Consider the following 24,617-nt stretch of genomic DNA (forward strand, 5'->3'; position numbering starts at 1 on the left):
TACACTAAATTCATTGGACACTAATGCTAGATACAAACTCTGCTGCTCATTTTCATCAAAATAAATAAAGCCTTGGCAGGCCTTGAAAGCAAAACACAAATTTCCCCATGTCTGGTTACTTCTGTTTTACAGAATAGCACAGGTTTCGTATCATCAATTTTATAAGCAGCAATTCAAAAGAATCATCCTTTTAGATTTCTGAGAAAAGAACATAATGGAGGTTACTCAAAGGAATAGATGCTGCAGCTACAACTGTTCTCACTATGTACATATGAGATGCTTCGATGTTCCTTGCTACTGATTACATGAGTAAACATTTTCAGTATGCAAAATTCTATTAACTCAAGGGAATTCTGCATAATTTTATAACAGCTCCACTTGTGGTGTTTGATCGGCTGGGTCAGCAACAGACAGATGGCAAAGAATTAATTCTAATGCTGCTTTATGGCAGTGCTGGCGTCAGGGTTTTCTCTACTCACTCCGTTCAGAAAAACTAGAACTTTTCCTACATTCTCTACACCTCAAAGTAAGACACCATAGAGTAAAAAGATGGAAAGTAATTTCCTTAAGTATGTGGATCTAGAAAGGATAAACCAAAGCGCCAACCTAATTGTCAGTCTTTCTGTCTGTGCTAGGGGAAGAGTCACCCATCAAAAGCCCAAGCATCAAAAGTGTAACATATAATAAAAGATAACAAAGAGAGTTTTCTTCCATAGGGACAGGAGATAGTTCACTGGTCAGTAAGTGCACTTCCACAGCTATACCCTTCTCTTAAAACTACTTCTTCTGTCTCCTGTGCTCACTTGATTTTATCTAGTTTTGGCTAGTCCTCCCTCACTTCTTCAAGCCCTACAACCATCAGCACTACCTTTTACAACAATTTTCTTTTCTGCCTTTTTCCCCTGTACTTTTCTGTTCTAAGAGGAAGAACAAGAATGTTGCAGCAGTCAGCACAAAGCGGAGGACAAATGGAAACCATTCCACTTGCCATTCACCCTCCCCACATAAAATCCTAAAACAAACAGAAAAGTTAATCTCAAAGACATGAAGTAATAAAATAATCTAATCTCTCAAAGTAAAGAGATTACACTGGAATCCATCCCTGCAATAATTAGCGTTTTCTCTTATTCCATTTTTTAATCACTCCATAATTCTAAGGTGCAGTGTTAAGTATTATCTAGTCTTTAGTGAATTTGTGTTTAGCCTATATTTAGGTGGCAAACTATTAGCAGTCTGAAAATGATGCCTAAAATTAAATTATTAATGCACTGCTCCCCAATTTAGGGAAAATGGTCCCAAAATTAAACAGCGATCTGGCTGGAATTTGCAGGCAGAACTCTTAAACTCTTGAGATACACAACATACGTCCAGAAAACCATCAAAATATGGAGAAAGTTAAACTGACATAGAAATACTTGGCTGAGGTATTGTTTTTTAAAAGCCTGAAACTCAGAGGTGTTATCTACATGTAAACTTTGAGGAGACAACTCAGAGACCCACATCGACATAGTTAATATTCCAACTATTTCAAAGCATGAGACAAAAGGCAGTCTTCCTTGAATTCTATGTCAGCATTACTCAAAGTGGGTCGAGGATGTAATGAGAAAGATACAACAAGCAAAGGTAAATCAGGATTTCTTTTGGTTGAAAGACTGCTTGGTTTGGGGAAAAAAAAAACAACTCACATTTCAAAACAGGACAGTTCCTTTTAATGGTATGGTGCCATCATTATTCCAGAAGCACTACCTTCTGTAACTTGAAAAAAATACTTTCTGTTCCTTTTTCTTAAAACATTATAGCAGCTTTCATCCCTATTTCTCACATGTCAGCTTGCATTATGAATGTTTCTCTGAAATCTGAGCTAATAAAGACTGCTTCAGAAATAAGGGCTTAAGGTTGTCAGGCATACCTGCCAACCCTTTGGACAAACAATTTTCTTCCATTTGGATTTTTAATTAAGCTTTCTGAAAGTACTTTAATATAAGAAAATGGTGAAAAACTATCTAGTAGATTTTGACTAATCCAAAGAAAGACTTCATTTTCTGTTGGAGATATAGATGACAGCTTCAACTTTTACCACTGCCAGTGCATTACATCAATCCCATCCCTGAAACTTAGCCCAGCTCTTTGGCCTCACATCCAAGGAAGGAAGAGCTTCTTTCTGGCTAAGAGGGGCCAAGTAAAGCTTAACTGCCCAGTCACTCCTTGGATCTCTCTTACATGGGACTGGAGATAATCACAAAGAAAAGGCACATCCAACCCCATGACACCAATCATTTCATGTTTTGTCATCAACAGTTCATATAATTCTCAAACTCATTGACAGTCACCGGAAAAGCTAAGAGGGAGCATGTTTTATCTCATTCCTGATTATTTCAGGACATCTTCACTTACTGCATTACACAAAAGGCACAGTTCCCAGAATAATATTTATCTCACTCTACAGCTGTTTTCAGCCTTGTGCAGTGTAACTTCTCCACTAAACCAAGTTCACGTGAGATTTTCTTGCAAAAATTTCTGGGGGAATGGGTGTTTCTTATTTTTACCTGAAATGGAGACTGGCTGTTATAGTTCTTTATCTCTTTGTTGGCTCCCCGGAACAGCAGCACTCTTGCACAGCTCTCCTGAAAAGGGCAGAAGAGTAGCCTATTAATAAGGGTCTTTAGTTACAATAGATATTGTGGCTATGAGATGTGTTACTGTTTGGTATATATTTTCTTAGATAAGAAGTAAACAAAATAAATAATCTGAGAATTTAAGTTATTAAAGTAGTACTTTAAATATGACAAGGTTTTAGGTGTTTTGCAGCGTGTTAGAGTAGAAACAATAAGTAAGTGTAAAAAAAATGTAGAGGAATGAGAGAGGTAAACATCTTACTGAATTTTTAAGAAACTGTACTGTGGAAATTCCATACTTGACAAATCAAATTTTGCAGAAAATATGGTAAAGATGAAATTCGACTCTCATATGGTTTTTGCCTATTTTGTAGGGAAAACAGTACTGTTCATGGAACATTAAACAGTACCTGGCATGATGATATCCTCCCCTACTGCTAAAAATCAAAGTGGTTTTACCACTTGCATGCACTTATTTTGTTTGGGTTTTTTTTTATCTATCTTCAATTTTAAACATCTAATGTATGATTTTTTTTTTTTCCCAATATACCTGAAATTATTTGGTCTGGCTTTACATACCACACTCGCCAGTCTTACCTTCTCTCTTTTCACCTAAAAAATGCTAACAGTTACAGTGCAAACCCAATACAGTCCTTCTAACAAGAGAAAAGCATGGCTTGAGGCCCTCTGCAAACAAAATCCTTTAAAAACAATTTTTTTGACCGATACAGTGTATTTCTTAAGTTGCTACACTACACTATTGTAAAATATGAGTGACCATAACCTGCTAGAAACCCTCTGTGGTTCTGGTACGGTTCTCAGAATAGTAGACTTTCTGATGATCCATCTATAGACTATATTTCCTACCTCTCATCTTTAATGTTCATCTTAGGACTTCACACAAAAACATTTCAAAATGTTTTTATGTTTCCTTATCATAAATATTTCCATTAACTTTGTTGAGCTTTCCAGATTTGTTATCATGTTGTGTTATGGAGTTCTACCTAATGAGGTATTTCAACGTGCTACCTTTCACTTTTAACAATAGATTTGCAGCCAGAAAGAACAATCATATAATTTAGCTATTTTAGTGACAGAAATGAAGCTTATTTACTAGATTCTGAATCATAAGTGAATGCTCAGAAATTATGATTGAAAACAAATTTTGTTATTGTGGTTTCTAATTTATCACACCAAATTCATAATCCCATCAAGTCTCCTCCATCACAGCGTTGTCCTAAATATATCTGGGGAGGGGGCTACCCTACCCTTTGACCAAGACTCAATACTGCAGAAAGGTAGCCTTTTGTTCCCACACTTGCTATTCTGCACAACAGACTGAAACAACAGAACAGATCACAGCTCGAGACGGTATATTAACAATCATCTCATAGATGGTAATTTTTTAATGATACATAATTACTTGAGATAGTCTCATTTGCTTGCACTGAAATCTGCACTTTAGGTGTGTCCTCTGTATCACTGAACATAGAAAGACCAAGAGCAACGTGTAAAACATCAAAATGTTTTTCTATTTTTCCATGTTCCATATCAGCAATCATCCGAAAGAAGTAAATGTGCTGCAATATAGATTAAGACCTCCAGGTAAAAAAAAAAAAAAAATTATTTTCACGGTTACTTTTCCAGGAATTCCTTTTTGACTGACTCCTAAATGATTCTAGGTTTGCACACTATACTGGAAATGTTAGTAGAATCCTTTAGCACCCAATTTTGATCAAGAACTTGAGGATATAAATAATTATACTAAGAAACATACTGTACATATTGGCTGATTATTCATTTGTTTATCAGAATAAATAATTCAACACTATAAAACCAAAATAATTACACATTTTAAAACTTTCTACAACTAACTAAGCTGTCTGCTCTGTAACAAAAAACACGCAAAGTGATTTATTTATTTATTAAATGGTTTTGATAAGAAAAGTTTTGACAAAAGTGGTCAGTTGTTCAACATAAGAATTTTCAAGAAAACTTATTTGGATGAAGAACTGCATTTATTTATTTATTTATTATTTTAAAACAGAAGCATTCTTATAGCTTCATCCTCTCTCCCTTTTGTCTCCTCCCCATCCTTCCAGTATTAAGCAGAATAAATCAGGAAGAATAAGCAAAAGAAGTCACCACCAGATATTATTTGGATTACTTTTCCTTTGTTAATTTAATGTAAATTCCGTATTTTAGAGCTCTATGTTGTTAAGGTGCTGCCTATGAATGCCATAACTCCTGTTTGCGCATATTTTAGCTCTGACAACATAATACTTCTGATTCTGAGAGCTTAGTCTTGTGCATTCTTCATATCAAACATAAACTGGATATGAAGTAGCTTTTTAGACTTGATAAGATTAAAAATATTTTTACAGAGAAGTGTGGGCTTGTCAGCAGATTAGATTCAATTTGTTGTCTGAGCACTAATTACCTGATTTAATACTACAACAGCTTTTACATAGAATCCAATTCACTGACTGAAAGAAGGCATACTTCACCCCAGCATTTTGATTTGCAAAATACAGACACATAAGATCTGTCTACATTTCACTAAGTCACTGGACAGCCACAAAATAACTGTGAAAAACAAGAGTTTATTCAGATCAGCACTTAGCTGACACTCAGGAAAACAGAATTACCAACTTCAGAAAGTATCCCAAGAAAACTCCCCAGGGAAGACTGGAAGGGAAAATCAAATGGGTAATGACTCCATCTACAGGAATCAAGAGGTAAAAAGGATACTGCTGTCCTTCCCATCCTCTCCATCCAGAAAAGGCCAACACCGTTCCTTCCACATTAGCTAATAACAACTTTCAATAAAAGGGACACTGAAAAAAATCAGCATAGGTTACCGTTCACAGAACCCTGAGAAAAACTTTTTATTTTCACATACACTTCATTAAGGAAAACAGAAGCATTACAGTGTAGCCACAAGATGTTAAACTTCCATTCACAAAGCCAAGCTTAATGACTATGAAAATACTTGCAAATTTGCTGATGTAATTTCAATTAGAGTCTCTAAGTCTTCTACAGAATAATGTTTTCCACTGATGTCAGCAGGAAAACACATCTCTAAATGAAAAACACTGTCGTTCTACAGGATTATTCTAATTTCAGCATCGTACTGCATAACCTTTGCTAAAAGTGTTTGATTTTGTAAACTACTATAGCCATGAAAGCAATAAAAACATTATAAAACAGAGATGAGTTCACGTTTTTATGTGCATTATGGTCCAGGCTTCAAAATTCTTATTCAGGAAAAGTGAAGTAAATGAGGTTAAAGTGAGTATTTTAAAATATTTTTTTCAACAAAAGTGCTTATAGTTACACATGTTAAGCTCTTGACGTGAAGCCTAAACACAAAATTTTTGTTGAGATGAAGGTGAATTTCATTTCTCCACAAAATTATCTAGGAATTTTAACAAGTGCCAACTTGCAAAAGCTGTGTATGCCTACGGTCTAGAAGCCATCCAAGCTGAGCAAAGAAACCATTGCTAACCTGAAACTAGCTGATATAGGTACTTAACAGCCTGTTGAAGGTGGTTGGTAGACAGAAAGCGAGAAACAGTCCACAGCGGTGGGACCACTGCTCCCACTGATAGGCTGAGTACTGCAAATAATCACCATTAACAGGGAAGATTTGTACGGCTAGACTCTTTATGAACTGATGTCAATTATGACACACACATCAAGTCAACAGTCTTGAAAAATGTCAAATTATCCCCAAAACTCTATTTTTTAAGAAGTTGAGGGTATTTTAGACCTAATTAAGGAATCTGCCTTGACAAGACTTTTGAAAAAAAACTAATATGGTAATTAAATAAGAAGCAGATGCTCTAACAGATGTTTCACTAGTTACAGTCACATCTCATGACTTGTGTTTTCCTAATTCAATGTAACATTATATGCGCTGTGTTTTAACATAGCTGTAAAACTCATTCCCTTCTCATCCCATCCATGCAAAGAGAGTATAAAATGCTACCAAATCAAAAGGTTCTATTATTTGTAAATGACTAGATGAGTTGTAAACAGCAGAGAATCTGGTATCTTCTGTATAATCTAGAGACACTTCTACAGTATTTTCCATGCATTTCTTATTTAATTCTAATTTAAATTATAGCAAAACAGCAATAAATTCTGAATAGGAACCAAATATTTAGATGTGATGTAAACAAAAAAAAAAGCTGGTAGAACATGATGTTGGTTTATTTTCTAATTAATACGTATACTCTTGTTACCTACAATGAACAGCCTTATTTGTAATCAGTGAATAAAACACTAATAAAATAGTTTTTAATTACGTTCTTTCTAGTTTCAAAGACCACTGTTTAAAACCTGTAACACTTCATTGTGTGTGAAATAAATCAAATGAAAAACAATGAACTATGTTCTTCAGTGTAACTTCCCTCTATAGATCAATAATAACGGCACATTTATCCCAAATGCATTTATTAAAAGCAAGGAAACTGTATCTCAGGAAAACCTAACACCAAAGCAGTAAACGTCAACAGAAAACTCAACAAGCCTTTGTTTCTGTGGATGGGCATGAAAGATTTAGCACTTGTACCTCCATTATGCTTCTTTTTTTCCTGGCTACATGTCATTCTCTCACAGCCCTGGTTTCCAGGCTCCACAGGACTGAACTCTCCGGACCCACCTGTCCTCAAAGCAAGCCAACCCTCCCCACTTAGCCACACAGAGGGGACCTCAGGCACCCCTCAGCTCCCACCGGGGACCTGCATGTCACTGGAGGAGGACAGGGTGACTCTGGGGCGCTGGGTCTGCCAGCAGCGGAGGCGTGAGCCCGCTCACCTGGTTGTACAGGGCACAGATGTGCAGTGCGGTGTTTCCAGAGGCATTCTGCGCACACATATCAGCGCCGTAGAAGAGGAGGTGCTCTAGATGTTGGACATGTCCATATCGGCAAGCCTGTAAAGAGGTGCATACATATTTTGGTTATTATGCAATCTAGGCAAGCGTTCCAGGTAAATATTTTTAGCAGAGAAGATGCTATTTAACTTAGGGTCTAACTTTTAGAACCATGCCTGGACTGAACACCCAGATGTGCATACCTGCCTGTAAACACCAGTGTGTGCACTTCAGGTACAGCAAGTCTGTGCATAAGCTTAAGCATCTGCTTATTTGAGGAATGGCAATTTAAGGTATCATGAAAATACAAAGTTTGACCCTTTTTACCCACTAATATTCATAACTGTGACATAACATAAATGTGTCAAGCAGACTAACAGAAGATAGATTTCTTTTTTTGTCCTGTGTATCCTCCCCCAATCTTCGGGAAGTTGCCCACTAGATGGCGCTGAAGATGATCAGATTTCTAAAGCTTGCTTTCAAACTGTGAAAACAGTTCAGGGAAATCTGGCCAAAATTTTAGTAATAATCTTGATTCTGTGATGTCAAGTAGATGCAAAGTATACACAGGGCACTGACCCAAAGGAGGGAAAATCTTCAAGAGTTACTTTCTCAGTCACACGAAGAAAATGTTAGACCCTGAATACTTGGAAATAAACCTCTATGAACAAAACTCCACTGAGATTAGAAACTTTCCCGATTAGCAATTAAGTTTGAGAAAAATTACAGTATTTCCATTCATCGGTCTCATTTACTTGACTACCTTCTTCTCTATAGCACACCTCTGAGCACCTCCCAATTTGTAATGTTTTTAACTTTGCATCATCTCAGATCAGTATCATTCCTATATAATAATATGGAATTTAAGATGAGAGGTACAGGTATACAAAGCCATTCAGTCTGTCTTGGGTACCTAATTACTACTGACTTCAGTGGGAGTTTCAAACCAGCGCATCTTGCAATTTGGATGAGAAAAATTAAGTGTACTGCCCAATGCACAAATTAAGCCTGTGACACATCCCAAATCCCAGTCTAGTATCCTAACCACTACACCTTTCTTATCTCCACTTCCAATTCTTAACATACAGAAAGGGAAAAAAACCAATGTTTATTAAATAGTTTATTAATTTACAAATTATCTGCCGAAATAATGGAGACATTGTGCCAGCTGTTATTAGAACAGGAACGTTTTAAGGCTAGGCAAGAGAAAGCAAGCATTCAGCAATGAGCAAAGGGACAGCACCAAACTGTAACTGTGTTTCTGACTGTGCAGGAGATTAGAGGAAATGCACAATTAGCCATAAATGAACAATGGTGTCTAGTCTCTAAAAGCCACTCAATGTCTAAGTACGAATGTGCAGATGTAATTATTAAAATTACTCCTAAATACAGGAATAATTCCAACTTTTTATTCTCACTACGATAAACTGAACTAAAACCAGGCCCTTTCTTCACTCTGCTTCCTTTGCTAGAGCGGGATTTGCCTCCTCTTTGCCAGTCTGACAATAACACTTCCTCAGGTTACGGGGAGGTGCTGGAAGACAACCAGTGCAAGGGAGATTCCCTTCGCTACCAGGGTGTGTGTGGTCAGCGAGCTGTCCAAACCATTCAGCAGGGCTCCCCAGTATGGTCAGCGGAGACAGACAGGTATCTCCAGAGGATATCCTTATTATTACTATCCTAGCACAGCACAAACCACCACCTTGCCTCTTCCTCTTTACTATAAGGGTATCCCAGAGGCTTAAATTCTACAGTTAAAGATTGTGTTAGCAAAATGAAAAATATACTTGCTACCAATTATTTCCTTGCCGTGCAAAGTAACTTTGCCTTCTTCAGACAGAAGACAACATATGGGATTGCATCATATCACCATCTTTCTTAATTCATTGAGGAATGCTTGTATTATTGATTACTGAAAACAGATTGCTTGTAATCCAGATGTAAAGATTGATTTATTTAGCAATACAACCAATACAATGGGTTTGAAAAGCTCTGTTTCATTACTAAAATAATAACCGTCTGTGTATAAGGCTGGGTTTTCAAAATAGGGAATTTTTCTCTATATTTTCAAGGAGTCCAGATGGGATACTTTGATCTAGTCAATCCATTTCCTCCACATCCTCAGAAACGATAGTAGCAAATTAATCCTTTTTTTTTTTTTCCCCTACTAGAGATGGATCCGAACGATCCCAACTGGAACACACAGTGAAAAAGGTCAGATCCCTGCCCAAACCTGCTATCTCCCATTTCTTTCAAAGAAAAGAAGAAAACAAATTGTGTACTAAGGAGATTAGTGCACAGAAAAGAAACTGAGCCTAGATGACCTAAGCAGGCCTGTAAGGTTGATTACTCATACCTTTATTTACCTGATCATAACTACATCAGTTCCATTTTTTATGATTACTCAAGCTCATCCATACCGAGAAAAGACATAAAATAGCTGCAATGACATTAGGACTGCTAGTATCTTTAAACATTGTAAATTACTGAGTTTATTGCCATGCAAAGAGAAATTAATAACGCATTCTTACACAACTATTGCATAATATTCAGACATTTCTGGAGAAGACAAGAGTTCAAGGAAAAAGGGTTTCTTTTTTTTTAGAAATTCCTTACCAAACATTATAGGTCTTTTTAAGAGATACAGTTTAGGTCTTTGGTGAGGAAGGAGGTCAACCTTCCCAAAAGCTGACCAAGATGTGCCAGCACCTGATGAATTCTGGCACCATAGCTGGCTCGTACCATGAGCACCATGAACCTCAAAAGATTACTTTTTTAAAAATAACTTTTCTTTATAGAGCACACTATCACCTTTATCCACACACTGAATATGTAAGAGAGGAAAGGAAAACCCATGTACCAACATCAAAAGAAAAATCATTAGAACCCCAGTTTCCACACACACAGGGAATGAAAACGGACTCAAACTGTGAGTCTGTAAGAGTTTAACATCCTTCAGTGCAACATACCGAGGATCCTAGCAGCAGGATCCTGAATCCAAATCTTCCTGTAAAGTTCACCAGAGAGAAAGGAGAAAGTACCCCGACAAACACGCAAGAAGCATTACCAAGGATACTAAAATTGGCAGCTAACAAAAAGATCAACTTACACTTTTTTACCAACTGCCACTATTAGAGTGCTAAACTTCTAAGAGTCCATTACATAAATACAACTAGTGCAATTTCTGCAGCAAAATCCATAGTAACCATAGGATTTCAAAGTTACAGAACTCCACTGGCAAGGATGCAAAGTAATAAGCAAATAGAAAAAGGAAGAAATTCCATACTCGTACGTGCATGGACTAAACATATCCAAATGGCCTTCAAAATAGTGTTTAACCATAAAACATACATGGCACATTTCCTCGTGCAACTTTAACTCCAAACAAAAAGTAAACTTTCCTACCTGATGAATTTCTTGCCATCCGTTTTCATCTTTGCAACTGACTGTAGCATGTTCATGAAGTAGCAGCTCACAGCAGTAGGGATCCCCTCCCACAATGGCAGTGTGGTACAGTGGTGTCAGGCCACAGCTGTCTTTGTAGTTAGGAGATGCTCCAAGCTCTAAAAGGGTCTGAAAGCAACCACAAACTGAAAAATGTGTTTTGGAAGAACTTCTTACTCTAAAGGGACATTACCTGATGAAGTATTTATAAGGTTGATACTTGCCATAACGTGTATTTTTTGCTCACTTATTTATAAGCTGATAGAATGGGCCACGGCACAGACTAAGTTAAGCAAGAAATTACCTCGGAAGAATTAGGATCTAAAGGAATCTACGGGGATAGCAAAGAAAGGATGAGTGGCAATGTCCAATTTCCATCCTCTCATTAAGTTCAGAAATCTCAGTTCTGAAAATGCCGCATCGCCTTTGCAACACATTCACCTCTTCAGTTACAAGATGCTTTATCAAAAGTGTCATGCAATTTGAATATCTGTCAAAAGGAAATAAGCAAAAGCCATAAACATAAGACTTAATCTAGACTATCAAGGTGATTTAAGAATACCTGTTAGAATACAAAAGAAAACAGAGGAGACTGTGTAAAATATAATGTGTAATCCATGCCACTGGCATTTGCTTTCAAAGAGATAAGCAACAATAACGCTATTCCTATTTTCTTAGACAGATCTTTCCCAATGTATCAATGAATAACGTTAAATTTCACGACTTTTTCTTCCTACCCAAAAAAATCAGAAATCAAAAGGCTCTTCATTGAAAGCAAATCCTAAGATTTGAAAGGCACAGGAAAGCACTAGAATAAGCACATATTAAAAGTTCCATTGAGGACAATACAGTAATTAACTGAAAACACTCTCCTTTATATATTTTTTCTATAAAATAATGTATAATTTGCTACTGAAAGCATTTACCTTGAGGGTTACTTGGTTCTTGGCCCTGGCTGCTTTGTGCAGAGCTGTCATTCCATCTTTGGCTCTGAAGTCTAAATGCGCTCCTCCATTTTTCAGAGCTTTTATCACTTCCACTGTATTGTCAAGCTGAACTGCCAAAGTTAGGGGTGTTTCTAAAGAAGAGAATAGCATATACTTGAAAAAAAGATAAGCAAATGTATAGAATAAAGAACATATGCTTTTAAAATGTTAAGTTAAAAATGCTGTTCAAAGAAAATTATAAATTATCAATTTTCTCCTTTTGACAGCAAAACTATTCAGATTCCATTAGCCTAGAGTTCTGAAGGCAACAGAAAGAATGAGATTCAGCCTGTTAATCAGCTTAGGTTGAAGCAACCCAAGGTACTGATGGTTTTATTGTTCTGACCTCCACTTTCTAGGTCATGATAATTTGGGTCCAGTCCTCGGTCCAACATCTTTGTGATTTTTTCCACTGAGAGATGGTGGACATGATCCATAAATTTTCTCAAATTAGCCTGAAATAAAGAGTGACAAATGAATCATCCATTAATTTCAAAAAGAAAATTTTGACTAAAAGTGAAATATTCTGTCAATTGAGGTCAATATCCACTGACATCATTGAACAGTAGCTAATTCACATTCCTGGAAAACCTGACTTTATACTGAGAGCATAAACCCCCCAGTTTATAGTGTTCAAAAGTCCAACACAGTAAGAAGATCCTGGAGTTTATACTTTTAAGGAAAAAATGAGGGAAAGATTCATTCAGTAAGAAATGAGGATGATGTACAGTGATCATTATTATTATTCTGACCTGCAAATGAGTTTAAAGACATATATCGGCAGTTATGCAGCATGCTGAAAGCACACTGTATTTATGAAAGTTCATTTAAAATTACTAGTATACATATACGGAAGTATACATATACGGAAGAGTCAAACACGGGAATTTTTCTGAGAGAAATTCCCAGATCACAATTTACACATCCCCGTTGGTGCTGGCAGCACATACTGCTTGTTGTTCAGCACCTGGCCCAGGTGGTAACGAACTCCTACTTATTTCCAGTTTCTCAGACACATTACTTTGCTAAGTAGGCAACTGTTAACTTCTCCAGTAAATTGGGCATACCTTCGTATGAAGCTTGGCCAGCTGTTTTTCATCAAGATTGAATTGTTTGTACACTCTTTTCTTGTACCGAAACTGAGGGAGGAAAACAGAATATATTTAAAATGTCCTGTTTTGCTTAAAAATTCGTAATATGATTTTCTGACCTTACCAGAAAGTATTATCCACAATAATGTAGATTTAAGGAAAATTCAAACAAAGGCTTAATATTTCATTTTGAATATTCACCAATAATCAGCACTTGCTTAACATAGTGACATCACAGTTTTACAGTTCGCATAAGCAAAATTCATATGTTGTATAAATATACTGAAATCAGTGGAGGTGTATGGGAAATGAGATTGGCCTCTAGAATCTACATAAAAAGAATTACAGTGAAAAGAGCTTTTCCCTAAGGGTATCTGTGCACTTTCATTTAGAGTCTCAGGCAGAAAGAACTGGGAAGGCATGTTAAATAAAAAACCACATACTTCAATATATCAGCTTAGCATTTGTGAAATTTTTTTTAAAAAAAGGATTCCTGAAAAATCCTTTAATCAACATAGGCAGAACTTAAACATGGGAATAGTTCTCCTGAAGCTTAAAAGGACTGGTCCTGTGAATGAGGTTCAGAGGATTGCCTCTTTTTTTTTGGCTGAAACTCACTCACATTTTATCCTGAACATTTTGCTACCCTACAGCCAGAGTAGCAAGATCTATGGCAAAAAAACATGGGATTTACATAGTTACAATTTACTATTAGCTAATCGTACTAGGCAGAATTCAAAGTGCAGCACATCTGTTGGACAAGGAGACTGCACTGAATGAGGCTTTAACACCAGCTTTTCACAAAACCACTTTCAACCCCTGAATTGCAAACAGCGAACACTCATGAAACAGAACATGTCAGAAAGTGGTTGTTTAATCTGCTTATGGCTATAATATGGACATCAGTGATTGAATCTCTGAAATAAACTGCTAGAAAAGCTAGGACTTGAAACCTTCTCTGGACCCTGGTTGTTTTTTCTTGGATTTGTGTTATAGTGGAGTAAGTCTATTAACTGCAGATTATTAACGGTTGATGTACCACCATACAAGCAATACCAAAATTAATTAAATACTAGTTTTGTGCCCCAGTTTCCTGCTATACTGTGTTTCAGTGTTATCTGGCTCTCCTCCATGTTCTCCCAGTACCATAATAGTTCTGCCCAGTTTATCCCGCAGCTGCACACCCTCTGCACAAGCAACAGAGGCGGGGGAAAATCCAGTGTCTATGTGCGACTGCTTCACACATACACACCCCCTCTTCCCTTACTGCTTTCCCAGGAGACAGCCAGAGGAAATCTGTGCACTCTGAAGGAGGGCACAGAGGGAACTGGGGGGGGGGGGGGGGGCAGGGGAAAGGCTTCACTTCACTGAGAAAGAAGGATCCTCTCTTTGGGAGAAAGCAAGGGCTAGTTATTCAGCAACTGCTACCCTACTATTGCAAACCTAGTAAGAGACCCAGAAGCTTAATCTAGAACCTTACATTTCTTTATTAAATCACAACGCTACATCTCCCAGGTCCTCAGCAGAGGAAAACTCCAAAATCAAATTTCCCAGAGGGACTGAGTCTGCAACCTTTTAGGGATAACACAGGGAACAGCTCCACCAAGCAAGTGAATGCCAGCACTTCTGTGAGCAAGGATTCAAGCTCAGATCTGCTCATCGCTATTTCCCAAATGAATTTCAGATGCATGTAGAAATCTCAAATACAGCTTCCCATATAATTTGTATCAGAATACAAATGTTTCAGATATTAGATCTAACAATACCTCTAGTGAAGGAACTCCTTTATTCACCGGCTGTGGGTATTCCCTAAGAAGTCGTTCCTCATCCAAAAACTTCCCATCTCTACCATTGCTTGCAGGCTGGAACAGCCCATAATTCAGGACATCTTTCAAACTCTGATTCAAAGTGCACAAAATTCGTTGCTTTGCAACCCACACTGAAGCTTCTGGGTTAAATCTAATGCATTTCTGCAAAGAGAAATTATTAAAAAAATCTAATTAATGAAAAAACATTTAAACAGTATCTTACACTCTAAAAATGTCATATACAAACATACACAATGAACCTACAAATTTCGTGACAAAATATACATCAACAGAATATTTCAGACGCACATTCGTCTACAACAACTAATGCACAAGTACTGTGAAAACACAGGATGTTTCTAGTCCTTCCACAAACATCAGAGACTATATCCTTCTTCAGAGAAAGAACACCCTCATAGTAAACCTGTTTGAAAAGCCAAGTGAAAGGGATGTTACAAGATGTTTAACCATCCACTTGATTCTAGGCTGTTCTGACAATCAGTCAGAAGATCCACAAGAATTTCACAAAAAACCCCACCAGTATTCAAGTAATAATTCTAACACGTTTTAAATTGCATTTATATTAGGGTAAGTTTATGGGAGGAACTATATGACATGAAGCAGCAGAGGACTTGAAAACCTTGCAAATCCTTTCCAGTTCTTTGTTTCTTACCGAGTTGGAATTTAGGAAGTTAAAAAATTTAGGAACTTCGCAATTGTAGCTTACACTGCAGTCATTGGCTACGAGCTACCAGCAGATGGCAATACCAAGAAACCAATTCATTGCCTCTGATGCACATTATGAACATATGGTACTGCCGACTCACCCCATCCTGGGCCATGAGAAGGGCTCGTACCAAGCTGCCATGGCAGAGCTACAGCCCAGGAGTCCCCGCCTTGCCCACTCAGAGGGCAGCCCTGTCCCCTCATGATTCAACACAGGATGCAGGGGTTGCACGTGGGCCAAAGAAAAATGTTAATGGATTTATCTTTTTTATCAGTACATGTCCGTGAATGTAGCTGTAACTCTGGCTGCAGTAATACTGTCAGTAACCACTCTTCAGGCCTTTTCTGAAGACCTCTGATACTCTTCATATTATAATCGTATGTAAAGATAAGAGAACAGAAGAACAAGTAAATGTAAGGCTGATGTTTTATGAAGACAGTGAACTGTTTAACTTTACCCACAGCTGCTTCTGCAGTGCTCACTTCTGCAGTATCTGTTGGCATCTTTTTAAAGTCCCAAGGCCATCCATAAGAAAGCGGTTAGAGTTTGTCTTTTAGAACTAAACATTTATCCTGGCAAGCTCTGCATACATCTGGAAGTAATCTCTGATCCCATACACGCAAATCAAATAACAAATTCATTTCAATATTTCAATTCTGAATTTTGAAGAGCAAATTCAACAGCAGAAGTCACAATATTTTGTACGTTCACAGTGTCTTTTTTCTCGACTGTTTAAATATGAAGTGGCAAACATTTTCAACAGTGAAAAGTACAACCAGGACGTGAAGGACTTTCAATTCACAACTGTATTTAACTGAGCAAACACTACCAATCCTCCGTATATATTCACTTTATCAGAGCAGGGGTGACTAGCAGGTTTTGAATATCACAACGTACTGAAGTTGAGTAGTTTGGCTCTGTTTCTGTGAATTAATCCCCAGATAGGAGGCCTATCGATAGACACAGTGATACTGAGATGTCCTTTACTCATCGCTGTTGGCTAGTTGAGCCACTGAAGCTGCCGTAATAGCATCTCACAGGGGGTTGCCCAAGGTAGCAAGGCAGGCTCATGAACACTGGGCTCTGGCCAGCTCGGTTGTGCCTGGGCATGAATTATTAAAAATTACCACTCAATTTGTCTTTCATGATTCCTTCATAAACTGCACTTTTTCAGATATGGCTCAAGTACTGATGTTAAGACATTCTGGGATATGTAAGGGAAGAGGGATAAAACTTTCATTGGAATGTGCTCAGGTGATGCTTTGGCCTAGAAAATAACAGATATCTTTAATCCTTTACAGTCTTAAATATAAAAATGTAATCAAATGAGATATTAGAATTTGTCACAAATGAAGTTGGCTAGGAAGCAATTTTACATTATTTACATTTCAAGGTGTTTTGTGAAAAGTTGAGGGGTTTTAAATGGTGGAGGGAAGGATAGAGGGAGACAGAACAGTATTTTCATTCCCAAACAGCCTGATATTTAAGGTATTGATTTAGCAGCAAGGGCAATCCGTTTTAAATCCCTGTTTTTCTTCCACTCTGAACCTCACTTGCCCCATGACTCTTGCATGGATTCAAACTTCAATACAAAGTTCAGATTCAAACATCAGTAGTTTTCAGCAACTCTAAAAGCTTAACTTCTACATGCTGTATCACTATGCAATGACTTGTCATTATCCACACATCCTGAAAGATCATAAGAAATGCTATTAAAATGGGAAGAAGCAAAGACACTTCTGAAATTACATGTCTTTTGTTTTCCAGGAAAGTCTTTCTTACATGAAATTATTACATTAAATTATTTTTGGACTTATACAACACTGCTTTGATTTTAACAATACAAAACACCAACTTCTGATCGTTTAATTAAGTCTGCTTTTTTTTAAAGCACCTTGAGAACTCAACATGTTCAATTTTGGTCGGTCTGTTCTTGTGTTCTATCTGTTCTTGACGGCATGTGAACATTGCAGATAATGGTGTGTATTTCTAATCCTCAAAGATCTACTAAATTGGTGAAATTAATAATCATTTCAAATTTCTTCAGAATAGATTTCTACGGAAAATAAATCTTTCTACAGTGTTTATGCACACTGCATCAGTAATGCACAATATTTATCTTCTGAAATACTTTGCTTTCCACAGGTCTGATTTTGGCACGTTCTTATAATGCATGAGGACAGGACATAATAGTTTAACCACCTTCACTAGACTGAAATGACAGTGAGGAATTCTTTTTGTGCAGTAGCTTAAAGGCTTATTTTAAATTGAGTAATCTGATAACTATACAACTTTTATTTCTACCACACTAGCTACAAAATTTTATACAGTCCTCAATGGCAGAATAAATACAAAACCACTTTGAAACTAGTAATTTCACAATTTAATTTATTCACAGCCCTAACTTTTCTAGCAATTCACAAGAAACAAAAATGTGCTTATTTTAATAAACGTTGATCCCATTAGTAATTTATAATTAATTAAGATCAATGATGTAAAAAGCAAATCGATAACCAAACAAATGTTTTCTACCAAAATTTCTCAGACTCGAAACTAGAGAGAAAAGTGATTATTTATGCTTCTCTGAAGCCAGGCACGATAGAGATGAAGGCTGTTACCACTCTCTCGAAGGCAGATGCTGAACAAGAGGTTAAGAAGGACCACTCAAATGCTGCATAAGGTGTATTTTATATCAGCCTGCCCCTGGAACACCTCTCCTGTGCCGCTCCTCTGTCCGTCTGGCAGCCCTCCCAGAACAGAGACCACCAGAGTCGTCACCTCTATGGTTACCTACTGCCACACTTTCTACCCTGAGAAAACATCAGCTGAATCACAGCAGAATCTACACACGGATTGCTTTAGTTATGAAATAAGTAGGAATTCATTAGATGCACATGGTGATGCACAAATGAGACGGTAGCAGAGTCAAAAAAGCTGTACAACTTTTTTTAATCTTCAATGACTTATTAGAAAAAAAATAATCAAAAAATAGGAAGTTCAGTGGCAAAGAACTACAGAAACACATACAAAACATAATGATATTTTGCATTGACAGATCTGGGATCTATTCTTTCCACCTTTTTTGTTGCATCCCAAGACCAGATAAAATGTGATAGTTTGTCTTGAAGGCTAGCTACATACACTATAAAAATTGTAACAGTTCTTTCAAATAAGAACCAAAATTGAAGCCCTAAGTGGCTCAAAAACACTGTCACAAACACTAGGCCACTCAAAATCCAAGTCTAGCTGACAGCATTGGTTGCTGAAATGTGCGACCTATGGTTTTGATATTAAAGCTCATGATCATGAGAGACACGGTCAATTATAATCTTGCATTCCTGCACACTGGTGAGGGTAAGCCACTAAGCGCAACACAAGAACTGGAAGCCAGGGAAAAATATAGCTCAACCTCCTCCAGCTAAAAGGAACATATTAACTCAGTGGGAATAATGTTCATGATACAGAATCTCTGAGGAATAACATTTATCCATTCCAAATCTATCAGCCAACACATCTTTTTCATCAGACTGATGAAGATGTCAATCACACAGAACTGCGCTGCGACAGAGGAACCGTGACAAACAGTTTGTACAGCCGCCTCCAAAATGTGATTGTCGGAATATCAAAATACAAGTTATTCCTTTCAATAGAAGACATTGATATTAACAATGTGACAACCAAGAAGTGGATAACGCAAATGAGAGTCAGGTATCATGAAAAAAATGGAGCAAGTCGCTCATTTTGATTTGTGCTCAGCATTCAACTTAATCCTTGGAGGCACTGCTTTCCTTCATCAAAAAGCATTCTGAAAACACAGAATTCATGTGGTGAAAGGTGAAAAAACCAGTCTGGCCACACTGTCATCAGCTGGCAAGTCAGATCACCTGTCCAGCTCAAGGGCATAACAACAGATGTCTGCAGCACCCACAATGCTTCTATTGTCAAACTGAAGATGAAAAGAAGAGAGATCAGCTATAAACACAAAGCAGCAATGAACAGTCACAAAACAAGATATAGAATAGTTGTGAAAAGTTGCAAAGGAAAACCTGGAATAGATCTGAGGCAGCGGATGGCAGTACAGACTGAAACAAGGGGAAATGGGGGCATCTTAAGCAAAAATGTGACTCGAGCTGCAGTTTTGACAACTGGGTTCCTACCTTCCTAAGACTGAAATTGCACAAACTAAACAAGTGTTTTATCTGAGAAAGAAAAGCACTAAAGGTAACAATTCTTAATCCTAAAGGCCAATGAATACTGGAAAAAGTAAAGAAAGGATACATAAGTATAAAAAGCAATGCAGAAGCAGAAAAACAAAAAGTAGCTACAACTTAAACTTGTTTTACCAAACTGTCACTTACCAAACATTTTGCATGGAAAGTCCAATATAAAAAAAAAAAAAAAAACACAACAACAACGGAGAGGGGGAGTCAGTAAATACTTATTACTGAAGTGGAGCAGCAAAACAGATGGGCAGAAAGCATTTCAAAGAAGTCTTCAGCAGACCCAATCCCATCTCAGCATCAGAATTTCATAAAACATATGAATCTGAGCATTTTGATTTTAAACATAACCCAGAGGGAGCACGTAAAAGCGGAACATGTGTTGATAATAAAATGATGAAAATATTCCTTAAAACAATTGGCTAACAGATCTGCTCTTGAAGTCTGGGAAAAAGAGCAATTCTAAGCACAAAACATTGGACATCACTGACAGTATCACACAGAGATTTTCTTGACAACAGGTACTGGAGAAGATCCAGACTCCTTCCAGTTATAGGCAGAATCACTTGTGATATGTTCCTACACGGGCTGATAAAGGAAATGGATATAAGAAGACTTACCCTGGATTCAGACCAAAAAGGTCCAGGGGGAGGTCAGCTATGCCAGGCATCACCGAGGAAAGCGCAGACACGTTAGTTCACCCAGTTTTCCATGTCCAAAAGACACTCCACGCCATGCACAGACACGGTTGCCTTTAGGCACAAGGTAGGCAGTCGCCCTGGACAGCAAACTGCTGGGGGCTGTTGCCTGCCAACTTTGCTTACCAAGGAGGAAAGATGCAGATCTGTCACCAAGCAGTGCCGCTGACAGAGCGACACTGAACTTCGCTGCCCTGGGGATGAAGCATCCTCACGTTAAGGGCAAACACAATTGAATACTGGCCAAGCTGCCAAGAAACCCTCCACCACTATTGCAAAGGGAGGAGGAACTGGGCAGTTACTGTCATGTCCATCTCAATAGCAAGGAGTAGGGGTCATGGTCAAGCCAGGGACCTCTGGGCTGAATGCACTGCAGAGAAGCTTCTGATCAAAAGAGATTACACCTGTGTCCTGCCTCCATGAAGGATCTATTAAAGCTGAGCCTCCTGGCTTATTAAATCAGGAAATTAAATGCCAGATAATACAGCTTTTTTGCCCACTCTCCTATGCACGTATGTTTGGAGGGCTTTCTATGCTCTCCATTCCTTCGGTAATTTACTGAGCTCAGGAACTTTTTCAGTCATTTAAACATTCTTCACCCTCCTGTGCTAAGGACAACACTTCCTTGAATACAGATGATGCAGAAAAGCAGTAAGGAATTACTCTTTCTACAAAGTATTGTTTCAGTACACTGGATTATCATCCGAACTGAAAAGGAGACAAAAAAAGAATTGGTATAAGAACTGAAAAGTAAGTCTTCATAAGAGCTTCAAATGAACTTGTGAAGGTTTATATCATCTTTAAAGTTTCAAATGAGAATAAAGGGGCAACAAGACAGATTTCCTACAATGGGTGTCAATTTATAAAGTTTTCTATAGCAGTACATGCAACCTATGATGCTTGGTGCTTATCTCATACATGCAATGAAATAAAGGTGATTCACACCACAGTCACTGCAGATGAGCAAACTTATTCCTAGCAAGTTGAGCCAGGGGTTTAAAGCTTCCCAGTGGGTTGAGTTTTATCTAAAACCCTAAACTTGCCTTCTTTTAAACAAATATATTCTTGATCCTACTTTCTAAAAAACAATAAACACATAAAACTAATTTTATACACCTCTTATGTTAAATTAATTACAGTTATACAGCAAATGGGGTGTATGTTGGATTTGGCTTGTAGCTATAACACAGCTCATGAACTACGATCTTCTCCAAACTTTGCTACCAGTCTTCCTGTCTGCAAACCTGAATCCAGATCTCACTTTCCTGTACAAAAGCTTGTGGGCTGATAAATTAAATGAGAAATAGGTCATCTTCTAGAGAACGGTTTAAAGCAATTGAGTTACTTTTCATTAGAGTTTATTAAAAAGGAAAAAAAATACTAAAAGTAAAGCAATAAAAATGAACAAATGAAACATGAAGCCAAAAATACTTTTTGGTTGATTTCATTTCCTGCACAAAATTAATTTAAAAAAAAAATGTTTCAATAGTGTTAATAAATAACTTTCTATTGGTCTAAAAAATAGAGTAATGAAATGAGAGAGATTCAGGGGGCCAACCATCTCTCTGTTTTTAACAGCAGATTAAACATAGTAAGTAAAGCTAATCTTTCCATTTTACTGGATCTATTCATTGAGCACTGAAGCCAGTCAAAGATACTGCAAGCTGGTAGGATCATCGATAAAATCCTAACCAGTCCAGTCAGTTTGTCTTGACAGAGGACTCCACTACAGTCAAAATCTGTTTAAATTTAAGATATACAACCATGGATTTCATTATTTCAAACAATACTGAAATGAAACACCCAAGGTGATGACTGCTTCAGTCAAGATTTAATAAAAATCCTGTGTGTGGCTCACTGCAGCCTCAGTCCTGCTCAGGTCCCCCACCACTGCCTCTTCATAGAGGTTCATCTCACACCATATCAACTAAAGGAGTGGTGCTGTAATTTCAGCAGCAATCCTCACCTAAAAGAATTTTTTTAATACAAGAATTTAAGAGATAATGCTCCTAACTCCAACACGAATTTCCCTGAGTTTCTGCAGCACTGTGTAGATTGGGCTTTATAAAAAGAGCTCTACAACTACACCTGAGGCCACACTGTCAAAACAGTTCTTCCCTGTCAGCCTGTAGACAGGCCATCTCTATCACGCTAAAAATGAACTTAATTAAAAAGAAAGGAATAATTTCATCTGAGATAGATCTTCAATGGCAGCACAATATGATGTAGTATGATGTAGATCTTAAATGTCAGCACAGAGTGATGTATGTAGCACACATCCAGAAAAAGAATGTGTTTTTAAAAGAATCTTTGAAATGAAAAAATTCTGATGCCTACCATCAATTGAAAATCCCGACAAGAGCGTTCAAGGAGGCCCAGGGTAATTTAGATAATTAATCACAAACTTGGACAAGCTGTGGTTCTAGATAGAATCAGTAAGTAACTCCCAAGACCTTCTCTGGAATGAGATTGTTATTCTTATCGTAGCACTTGTGGAGGACAATGATTCGTTTATTTGCAAAGTTACAACAGCAAACTTTTTCAACTTTATGCTCCTAACCTTCCAGACATTGAATTTTACACATTCAACCATAAAGGAAATACAACTTAATAGTTCCTTGTGAGAAAGAGTTGAGGAATTTGGGCTGTAGATTTCTAATATGTAAGGAATGTCCAAGATTTTCTTTAAATTAAAAAAAAATAACTTTTATTCTCATTTACTCAATCAGACGTTTTTAACAAATGAAAAGACTGTTCAATTCTTTCTGTAAAATGAGAGGGATTAAATCTATTGTTGAAAAGACCGTATTTTCATCCAGTAGAATTAGGGCTGTGGAATTTAGCCATAGATCCACAAGTCAGCTTGCAAATGACTCCTCTAGGAAAATTAGAAAAGGTTCATTTATTCCATCTGATACTTTTCCAGTGTAAGTGGTGAGGAGGTGGGAGAGAATAAAATAGCAATTTCATGTCATTGTAAAAACTGTGGATCAGTTTGATGCCATGTTTTATTCCTCCTCCGAAGTGAGTGTGCCGATTTGTCTGGGTGGAAGTTTGAGAAACACCAGGTAGTAAAGGCAGAGCAGCAAAGGAGGAAGGAAAGATTTATTTGTGATTTTCTTTCCTCATCTTTATGTTCAGAAAGCCACCAGCTATCTAACAAGGATATCTTTTTGTGGGAGGATGACAGAGAAAGGCAACAAATATGGTAAAGAGAGAGAGAGAATTTGATGACCTTGTGCTGGACCCCAGTCTAGTGTCAATCACAAACTATCTCATGAAAAGAGAAACTAGAGAAGAGAGTGGAGCTATATATGTATGAGGCTTTCATAGAGATAAGAGGTGATTCTGGGGTTCAACCCTCATCTTCTGATGAGATTTTAGATTCATAATTCTCTTTCTTTCTACACAAATGCCTCTGAACACAGATCAGACAGCTATTCTGCTTTATGATCATAGTTTTTATCAAGTTAGCATACTAAATACACTCTCTTGGATGGGATGGTGCCTTTAGTTTAGGCAATCAGTCAGATATACCACTGGGGTACAAAATGTAGACATTAAAAGAAAACACACATAAATTTTGCCTGTAGTGTGTCAAAGAATTATAAGAACAGATCTACTGCAGACTGAAGCCAGCAAAGCTAATAATTTAATTTTACTTTTTTTTTTAAATTGTAATGCAATATGCCTTACCGTTTGCTGCAGATCAGGTATTATAATTCGAATCACTAATGTGTTGCTCTGACTGTCTTCCATTCTGCTGCTTGGCTTTTCTGCAGTTGCTCTAATTGTGTCATAAATAGTTTCTTCTTTGGAACTGTCTGATTCAGATTCAACAGAATAGTCGGAAAAGCTTTGTGCCATTTCATCTTCACTTGACGTTGGGCTACGAGGCATGTTCAAGTTTTTAATCCTGCCAATACAAAGGAGAAAAAGATAAGTTGTATTGTTAAAGTCTTAAAAATGAATCAGCCACAAGTTTTGTTTTCTTGGAAGTAACATGCATCATGCATTTAACAATGAAGGTTTGCGTTCTATCCTCTTTTTATTTCCTCCTGTAATTTATGTGGGTAGGCAGAGTGTAATGGAAGTCAATCTGGCTACCAATTTATTACAGAAGAGAAAGAAAAACAGGAGAAGGAAAAAA

General features: G+C 37.3%; 1 protein-coding gene across 1 annotated transcript in view; it reads right to left on the reverse strand.

The window, feature by feature from the left end:
- The window catches only part of SHANK2 (SH3 and multiple ankyrin repeat domains 2), a 338,597-nt gene that overhangs the window by 296,991 nt on the left and 16,989 nt on the right, over positions 1-24,617 (reverse strand). Inside the window, exons 2-9 of the mRNA XM_074841993.1 lie at positions 24,164-24,383; positions 14,781-14,984; positions 12,991-13,062; positions 12,270-12,378; positions 11,864-12,015; positions 10,899-11,066; positions 7,437-7,553; positions 2,547-2,624 (exon numbers count right to left, since the gene is read on the reverse strand). Of these exons, the coding sequence (XP_074698094.1) occupies positions 2,547-2,624; positions 7,437-7,553; positions 10,899-11,066; positions 11,864-12,015; positions 12,270-12,378; positions 12,991-13,062; positions 14,781-14,984; positions 24,164-24,367 (1,104 nt within the window). The 5' untranslated portion in view covers positions 24,368-24,383. The remainder of the gene's footprint in view (positions 1-2,546; positions 2,625-7,436; positions 7,554-10,898; positions 11,067-11,863; positions 12,016-12,269; positions 12,379-12,990; positions 13,063-14,780; positions 14,985-24,163; positions 24,384-24,617) is intronic.

This window comes from Strix aluco, chromosome 16, assembly GCF_031877795.1.
Source record: "Strix aluco isolate bStrAlu1 chromosome 16, bStrAlu1.hap1, whole genome shotgun sequence".
NCBI classification, from domain to species: domain Eukaryota; kingdom Metazoa; phylum Chordata; class Aves; order Strigiformes; family Strigidae; genus Strix; species Strix aluco.